At 36.8% G+C, this 9,825-nt stretch overlaps 1 protein-coding gene across 2 annotated transcripts in view; it reads left to right on the top strand.

Moving 5' to 3' along the window:
* Window positions 1-2,315: 2,315 nt before the first annotated feature.
* The window catches only part of LOC138356770 (uncharacterized), an 8,018-nt gene continuing 508 nt past the window's right edge, over window positions 2,316-9,825 (top strand). The window contains exons 1-5 of one of the 2 annotated variants that reach the window (XM_069313092.1): window positions 2,316-2,470; window positions 3,324-3,401; window positions 6,449-6,555; window positions 8,621-8,780; window positions 9,639-9,745. In XM_069313092.1, the coding sequence (XP_069169193.1) occupies window positions 6,511-6,555; window positions 8,621-8,780; window positions 9,639-9,745 (312 nt within the window). In that variant the 5' untranslated portion in view covers window positions 2,316-2,470; window positions 3,324-3,401; window positions 6,449-6,510. The remainder of the gene's footprint in view (window positions 2,471-3,323; window positions 3,402-6,448; window positions 6,556-8,620; window positions 8,781-9,638; window positions 9,746-9,825) is intronic. The other variant, XR_011224642.1, reaches the window with a different exon arrangement.

Below are 9,825 nucleotides of genomic sequence, written 5' to 3'. Positions count from 1 at the left end.
GTTAGCACACTGGGGATATTTGGCTAAAATTTCTGGTAGCAGATCATTTTGAATGAAATATTGACACATCGCTGGAACATTGGTTATAGAATTGTCTCTAAATTCATGTATCTTTTCGCACTCCATCACATAGTGACGGAGGGTGTGCGAATAATTTTGTTGACACAGTTTACATTTGGTCAGGTCTACATCGGCAGATAATGAGAATTCCCAGAGATACTTGTAACCGAGTCTAAGCCGAGCAGTAGTAACATCTAGAAGTCTGCTGATTTTATTGGATGATCCATAGATGTGTGGCTCCTCTTGTATGATATGTATGATAGATGGAATTACTAGTTCCAGTTTCTAGGCAGGCGATGAGTACTCACAATAACCTTAATTAAGCGTCAAAACAAAAATGTGTATACTCTTTTTACTCTCCTGACCTTAGTTCTCGAGCTATGTATTTCATTTTGGTACCAACGTGTTCGCAATAACATTCTCTAGAAGAAAATCAGCAAAAACGGTCACCAAAAGTTATATGAATACCAGCACCCAATAAATACCTACGTAGATGACTCGCCGTGAGTGCCCAAGAGCAACAAAATGTTTTTACTCTTGGGATTGTTATCACTTCCACACTTGTCCTACAGCGTTAATTTTGGTATCAATGTACTCGCAATGAAATTCCCAACACGGTGATATGAATATAAACGTAGAATAATGGTCGCTGCCCACCCGCAAGAGTGTGGGAAGTGGCGGAACTGTTACCCAGTATTGGTGACAAGACGACACATGGGCGATACAGTGCTTTGAAAGTTTATAATTATATCACTGTCCTGACATTATTATTGTATGTACGTCATTCATTTTTGTGCCAATGTTTTCGCAATAGAATGTTCTATGAGCCCGTAGGTAAAAAAGAGCAACAAAGCGTAAGATAGAATAGCACCATATATAAAACAACGCTGGTACATATCAGTGAGCGTCAAACACACACGAAATGTGTGTGTTTGATGGTGGTCAAACGATGTTTGATGTGTTTGATCAGGTGATGTCCTGATCCGCATAATTAAAGTATGAATTATGTTGAGAAAAAATAAGAAAAAAGGGAAAAAACAGGGGTGGGAGAAACATGACAGAAAAAGAGTAAAAATACAATGTGGTCAACAAAACAGCATTGTTTAAAATAAAAGATATGGATTGACATTTTGGGGGTTAGGTTGGTAGGTTACATTGAGTTAATTAGGTAGTACTTAGTGTTTATCTGTTATAGATAGGAGCTGCCTGGTATGGGCCAATAGGCCTTCTGCAGTTACCTTTGTTTTTATGTTTTTGCCCTGTAACCTAAATGGTTAGAGAGGCACATATATGGGCTTAGGGACTGAACCCCACACTACATTTAGCTAAGCTGGTTACAATCTTGATGATATAGTTACAAAATTCTGTATAAGTCGTCACATTATCAATGGGTTCGAGATCAACCACAATTTCCTGAATAGATATAACAAAGGGGATATTAATAGGGTATTAAAATTGTCAACACAAGATAGAACACGAAACAATGGGTATAAATTGGATAAGTTTAGATTTAGGAAAGACTTGGGTAAATACAGGGTCAGTAACAGGGTTGTTGATTTGTGGAATTTTTCTTAACTTATAAATTTATCTTTATTTATCTTAAACTGGTTGGGAGAGGTACAGTTTTTAACATAATTGGGAAGGTCATTCCACATTCGAGGTCTCTTGATTTGTAAAGCATTTCTAGTTTGACTAAGTCGTACTCTTGGAATATCAAATAGGTATTTGTTTCTGGTGTGGTGCTCATGGGATCTGTTACAACCTTCTAGGAAGCTTTTAAGGTCAGGATTGACATTACAGTGCAGCGTTTTATATATATAAAATACACATGAGAGTATGTGCAGGGACTTAATATCTAACATATTCAGAGATTTGAGTAAGGGGTCCATATATACTGCCCGGTTGCCTGAAATGCTATAGGCCTACTATAGTGGCTTTAGGTATTGTATGCACTAGCTCTATCTATAAATCCAACATTATGTTTGTAAATCAACTATGTATGTACTTTCCTGAATAAAATTGACTTTACTGTACACTTATATTCTCTCTAAACTTATTTCAATTTCAATTTCAATTTCAATTTCTTATATTCTCTGTGGATTTGTTACCCCTATCGTTTGGGAGAAAAAAAATGACTAATACGTTCGGCGAATGACTTTGACTTCAACTTCACTTTGACTTCGTTCATGTCATCGTATTTTCCGTAATATATAAAGGTTATGACAATGCAATTATATTATTGTGTGCAAATAAGTTTGAAATTTCATGTACCCTAAAAATATTAAAATAAAGAATAAGAATAATTAAATAATTGTTGTAGTAAATTGTCACACGTTCATCATACGCAAACGAACACACAGTTTGGAGCGTCAGTACAAGACCGCCGCCATTTTAAAACACGGCTTCGAATGTAAGTAATGTTTTTCTCGTACTAACACTGTGTTATACAATAGATTTGGTCTTGAATTCACAAATTTAGTTGTTACATCTGACAGAGTATGTTAGACGGTGTAATGCTGGTCCATGTTAACGTATTTGTGGGCTTGGTTGGTTTAAATGTGGAGGCGAGGCCTGGCAGTGCTGGTGTATGTGGAGGCGAGGCGAGGCCTGGCAGTGCTTGTGTATGTGGAGGCGAGGCCTGGCTGTGCTGGTGAGTATGTGGAGGCGAGGCCTGGCAGTGCTGGTGTATGTGGAGGCGAGGCCTGGCAGTGCTGGTGTATGTGGAGGCGAGGCCTGGCTGTGCTAGTGTGTATGTGGAGGCGAGGCCTGGCTGTGCTAGTGTGTATGTGGAGGCGAGGCATGTACAACACTCCCCAATAGGAAGAAAACCCACTGGGTTCTAGGCTAGGTTAGGCTTATCTGTAATAATTGAATTAAGCCTAGCAAAGCCTAGAACCTAGTTCAGTAATTTAAAAAATGTTGTAACTTGAAAAATGCCATTCAATACATTACACAATTTAAATATTTTCAGGCAATCAACACAACCCTCATGTTGGCTAACCCTCTCTCATGTTGGTCAATAATTTAATTATTTTTTTATGGAGTAATCTTTGCTGTTGAAATGTAGTCTTTTTGAGACTACATTTCAAATGTAGTGTGTGTGGAGGCGTGTATGTTAGGTATTACCTAATATACACGGTGTAATATATCTATCTGTGTGAAATAGATTAAATCCATTTATTTGATATTCAGCTAATAGTTCTGTATTTTCTACATTCATCCATGTTTTGGTAAGTGCAATAATATGTATTGTTTCATTGCAGATTAGAGATTCAAGATAGTTCTAGATTTCCGAAGTACTGAAACGCGCGCCATACAGGCTTGGTGGATCTAGGTGCAAGGTAAAATTATTTACATTTACTTGTTTTGTATTTATGTTTTGTATTTATATGCATATATGCATTTATATGCATTATTCTATAGAATAATAGATCTCGTAATAATTTTGCAAAAATAGTGGCATTTACTATTTTTAAAAGATTATTAAAAAATTTACTGATATGGTGCATTCGGAAGGGCGAAGAGGGAGAACGGCCTGTTGACATAGCTCGGGTGCAGGGGGGGGGGGTTGTGTAAAAGCCTGGTTTGTGCCTCGGAGAGGCTATGGGATCCAGTAAGTTCAGTAGAACTTCGGTTTCAACCCTTTTACCCTGTTGTAGCTCAGTCGATTAAGGCAGTGTCTGGGATGCTCCCGGACGCAGGTTCGAATCCTCGTCACGGCCCTTGTGAATTTGTTCATTTGATGCATCACGTTATTGTGATCTGTGTGTGTAATTCTTCACTTGCTACAGCAACAGGAATGTGTGTGTATGTATTTGTGTTGTTGAATATGACCGAAAGTGTAAGATTAATGATTCTAACACAAATCGTCTGAATATTTGTTTTTCTTCACTGTCGAGAGTAGTTAAAAAAATTTACTCGAGTTTATTTTCACACTTTATTTATGGTCCTTAAGTCCCTCTCCTTAATGCTGCTGCTGTTTCTCGCATCTTTGCATCGCTTGTATGTTTGGGGGTTTGGCCTCTTGCTATATATTGATTCCATTTGTGTGTGTTTGGGTCTCAGGCCCTCTCGCAATTTCTGTTGAACAAACCCCTTTTCCTAGTTCTGCATCTCTCCTTTGGTACAAATTTTGTTGTGCTTTTATCATATATTTCACAAAACTTGACATACATTTCATTTACTTCATGTCCTATCAGCAAGTGTTTGTCAAATTCTTTAAGGAAAGTTTATCATCCTGATTGCAGATCTCTAGCGATATTATGTCAACTTCTTGTGGATTCGCAATCATTATTTAATTTACCTTTAGGTGTTCTTTCACCAGCACAGCAACACTGTACCTCTCCCAACCAGTTTAAGATAAAAACTAAGTACTAACTAATTAACTCAATGTAACCTACCTTACCCCCAAAATGACAACCCATGTCTTCTATTTTAAACAATGCTGTTTTGTTGACCAAATTGTATTTTTGTTTTTTTCTGCAATGTTTCCCCCCCCCCCACCACTCTACCACCACATTGAGTTTAGTAGCTCTGTGCACGTCAGGTGCTGTTTAATATACAGACCTACTCCTCCATTTGACCTACTTTCTCTATCACATCTATATCACTTTGTGCTTTAGCCCTGGTGGAGCTTGGTCCACCAGGCTGTTGTTTGGAGTGGCCCGCAGATCCACATACAGTCTGCATATGATATACAGTCTGTTGATCAATTAAACTACAGTAGTTAGTTTTTATCATCCGAATGCACCAATATGTGTTCATTCTTCCCAGATGAAGGAACTAGGTAATATTCATCATCTGAATGCACCATCTGATGCTTTAACACACTCATGATACACGAGAGGTTTAAAAAACTTTTAAAACTTTTAAAACTTTTTGACCTATGTATTTAAAAGCAATTCTAAAGTTAAAAAGTGTAGCATAGGCCCCTCGCAGAATGTTCTTAATATGATCCTCAGGTTATAGTTTTCTATCTAAAACCACCCCTAGATCTCTTTCTTGATCAGAATTCTTTATAGATCTCAGTGGCTCGATCATAGAAACTGCTCTAAATCCTTGTTGGCCTGGATTGTGGAGGTCATTGGTCTCTATAAAACTAGTAATCTGACTCCTGATCACTCTCAAATAATTTTATTATGTGGGATGTTAGTGCAACTGGTCTATAATTCTTTGCCAATGCTTGTGTTGTGTTGTGTTGTTTTGGTAGTGATGTGCAATGTGTTGTTTTGGTAGTGATTCGTCCAGTTCTGGTAGTAGTGCGGTTGTTGTGTAGTGTAGTACTTGTGTGCTTGTTAATGACTTGTATTCCAGTCTTGTGGGTATCTCCTTTCCCCTACGGGCCAACTGCTTTGTTCTTACCTAGCATTTTGCTTTGTTTGGGTATGAATGTTTGTGTGCCGTATATTTTGCAAAATTTGCCATATATCTCATTATTTACTCCTCTGCCTAGCAACAAGTCTGTCTAATTATACTCATTAACTGTTTTTCAAAGTTCCCCATAGTGTCCTTTATTGAAATCGAGTTCATGAACCGTTTCAATGTTCTTATTTTCTTCTAGATTATATCTTAAAGTATATTTAAATGTTATTGTTATTATTGTTATTAAATGTTATTGTGACATTGCATTGCAATTGAGCTATGTTGTTTACCATACCGTTCATTTCGTGAGTATAAGTATAGATGCCACACTTGTGACAGGTAAAACCATGCCTTTTTTGAAAAACAGCACCGTCTGTTGCACGTAAGAGCAACCCACACTATATTATGTTGCGATATTATTTCAATATTTCCGATTGTATTGATAATTTGAATTTTCATAGATTTCAATTTATTTTCATTTCGATTTAATAATTTTGTGTGACATTGCATTGAAATTGAGCTGTGTTGTTTACCATACTGTTCATTTCATGAGTATAGTTTATTTTTTTATTTTTTTCATTTCATTTTTTTAGCTGTTCTTATTTTTCAGTGATGGGAATATCAGATCATTTGATGTTCCCAATTTTCTGATGGAAGCATCAGACCATTATAGAATGCATCGGATGAGGTAGTTTGGAATGGTGGGGAGGACGAGAGGGGGGTATGGTGGGGAAGACGAGGGGACAGAGGAGAGGGTAATGGTGGGGAGGACGAGGGGACTGGGGAGTTGGGGATGGTGGGGACAGGGGAATGCTGGGGAGGACAAAGGGACAGGTGAATGGGAGATGGTGGGGGAGGAAGAAGGACAGGGGAGGGGAAAATGGTAAGGAGGACGATGGGACAGGGAAGTGGGAATAGTGGGGATGATGTGGGGACAGGGAAGTGGGAAGGACGAGAGGACTGTGGAATGGGGAATAGCAAAGTGAATTATAATTATATATATTAATTAATTCTTATAAATTTCCAGAAGCCTGTATCAACACCCACACTAATGCAACTGAAAGAGATGTTGAGACAAGTATTGCTGATATGTTGAAGAACGCCCCAAACAAACTCGGTGGAAACAGATACAAGGTAAAGTTTGCCAATTTGCTGTAGTCTAATTCAATTTCTTTTTAGTAATCTTCGAGAACATTTATGCTATGAATAAGATAAAATAATGTAACTGATTTTGATTTATTTACTATTTATTATTTATTTACCGTTATTAGTATAATAGATCTCGTAATAATTTTGCAAAAATAATGGCATTTACTATTTTAAAAAGCTCGGGTGCAGGGGGGGGGGTTATGTAAAAGCCTGGTTTGTGCCTCGGAGAGGCTATGGGATCCAGTAAGATCGTCCTTCCTTTCCTCCCTAGAATCTGGATGTAGCAGGTGCTCAATTGTCAAAAGTGAAAAATTGGTTTTGTCTTCCGAATGCACCATTTCTGTAAATTTGCTAATAATCTTTTAAAAATAGTAAATGCCATTATTTTTGCAAAATTATTACGAGATCTATTATACTAATAACGGTTTGATAAAATACAGAAGACTGCCTACTGGTTTTACCTGTAATAAGGTTTGATACAGATGATTATGATTATGGTTTTGGCCTCCACCACCCTCTCACCTAACTTGTTCCAACCATGTCTACCACGGTTTTGTCTTCCGAATGCACCATTTCTGTAAATTTGCTAATAATCTTTTAAAAATAGTAAATGCCATTATTTTTGCAAAATTATTACGAGATCTATTATACTAATAACGGTTTGATAAAATACAGAAGACTGCCTACTGGTTTTACCTGTAATAAGGTTTGATACAGATGATTATGATTATGGTTTTGGCCTCCACCACCCTCTCACCTAACTTGTTCCAACCATGTCTACCACGGTTTTGTCTTCCGAATGCACCATTTCTGTAAATTTGCTAATAATCTTTTAAAAATAGTAAATGCCATTATTTTTGCAAAATTATTACGAGATCTATTATACTAATAACGGTTTGATAAAATACAGTAGACTGCCTACTGGTTTTACCTGTAATAAGGTTTGATACAGATGATTATGATTATGGTTTTGGCCTCCACCACCCTCTCACCTAACTTGTTCCAACCATGTCTACCACGGTTTTGTCTTCCGAATGCACCATTTCTGTAAATTTGCTAATAATCTTTTAAAAATAGTAAATGCCATTATTTTTGCAAAATTATTACGAGATCTATTATACTAATAACGGTTTGATAAAATACAGTAGACTGCCTACTGGTTTTACCTGTAATAAGGTTTGATACAGATGATTATGATTATGGTTTTGGCCTCCACCACCCTCTCACCTAACTTGTTCCAACCATGTCTACCACGGTTTTGTCTTCCGAATGCACCATTTCTGTAAATTTGCTAATAATCTTTTAAAAATAGTAAATGCCATTATTTTTGCAAAATTATTACGAGATCTATTATACTAATAACGGTTTGATAAAATACAGTAGACTGCCTACTGGTTTTACCTGTAATAAGGTTTGATACAGATGATTATGATTATGGTTTTGGCCTCCACCACCCTCTCACCTAACTTGTTCCAACCATGTCTACCACGGTTTTGTCTTCCGAATGCACCATTTCTGTAAATTTGCTAATAATCTTTTAAAAATAGTAAATGCCATTATTTTTGCAAAATTCCTGAATATTGTCAAAATGACGGAAACCCATATGTCAAAAACACATGGAGATATACCAATCCTGGAAGACATTCTTCCATCCCCACTTGAAACTGTTGAGCAGGTGGAAAGTCTGTCACATGAGCTAAAAGTTAACAGTGAATATAAAAAGAGTATGGTAAGTGTTGCTTAATTCTTTTAGCCTGAGTATGGTAAGTGTTGCTGAATTTTTTTAGCCTTGTACATATGTCTTTTGATTAGTTTTTTTGCAGATGAAGGAAGGTGGGGTGGCACATAATTGATTGTTCAGTGTTATGTTTAAGGTACAAATAAAACAAAAGCAAAAGTTACTCAAATTCGTTGATTTTTGTAATAGTTAAGAAGGAAAATATTTTAATGCTATTTATTTAATACAGTTGGAAATTAGAAAATCTAATGTTGAGATTGAAAGATATATATTATTCTCTATTACCTTACAGCTTATGCATTATTTTAACAGGTCCAGACGCTGTCTCAAATGGGCGGTGCAAGCTGTGGAGACACAGTGAGACGAATGATGAGGAGGATAGGGACCTATGGGGTCTGGTCTCAGTATTCACTCGTTGGGCGCAAGAGGAAACGTGTCTTCAAAACCTTGGATATTTGTAATGTAATAATAAGTACGTAAATTTGACATTTTTTTGGATTATATATATGTCTGCATGTATTATGTATTATACTTGCATGCTTGTTAATGACTTGTATTCTAGTCTTGTGGGTATCTCCTTTCTCCTACGGGCCAAATGCTTTGTTCTTACCTAGCATTTTGCTTTGTTTGGGTATGAATGTTTGTGTACCTTCATTGTATATTTTGCAAAATTTGCCATATATCTCATTACTCCTCTGCCTAGCAACAAGTCTGTCTAATTATACTCAATAACTATTTTTCAAAGTTCCCCATAGTGTCCTTTATTGAAATAGAGTTCATGAACCGTTTCAATATCCTTATTTTCTTCTAGATTATATCTTAAAGTATATTTAAATGTTATTGTGACATTGCATTGCAATTGAGCTGCGTTGTTAACCATTCTGTTCATTTCATGAGTATATTTTATTTTCTATTTTTTCATATCATTTTTTTTATCTGTTTTTATTTTTCAGTGATGGGAATATCAGATCATTTGATGTTCCCATCAGAAAATTGGGAAAGTCAGATCTTTTGATGTTCCCAATTTTCAGATGGAAGCATCAGACCATCATGGAATGCATGGGATGAGGTAGTTTAGAATGGTGGGGAGGACGACAGGGGGGATGGTGGGGAAGACGAGGGAACAGAGGAGAGGGTAATGGTGGGGAGGACGAGGGGACAGGGGAATGGAGAATGCTGGGGAGGACAAAGGGGACGAGGGGACGGAGGAAGACTGGAGAACAGGGGAACACCTAAATAAAAGCCAACAATGTTATTACTCTGTGGCTTCTTGTCTCCTGACAAAAAGAATTATAATTATATATATTAATTAATTCTTATAACTTTCCAGAAGCCTGTATCAACACCCACACTAATGCAACTGAAAGAGATGTTGAGACAAGTATTGCTGATATGTTGAAGAACGCCCCAAACAAACACGGTGGAAACAGATACAAGGTAAAGTTTGCCAATTTGCTGTAGTCTAATTCAATCTCTTTTTAGTAATCTTTGTGAACATTTATGCTATGAATAAGATA

Source organism: Procambarus clarkii, chromosome 74, assembly GCF_040958095.1.
Source record: "Procambarus clarkii isolate CNS0578487 chromosome 74, FALCON_Pclarkii_2.0, whole genome shotgun sequence".
Taxonomy (NCBI): domain Eukaryota; kingdom Metazoa; phylum Arthropoda; class Malacostraca; order Decapoda; family Cambaridae; genus Procambarus; species Procambarus clarkii.
This window is presented reverse-complemented; position numbering and strand designations above follow the sequence as displayed.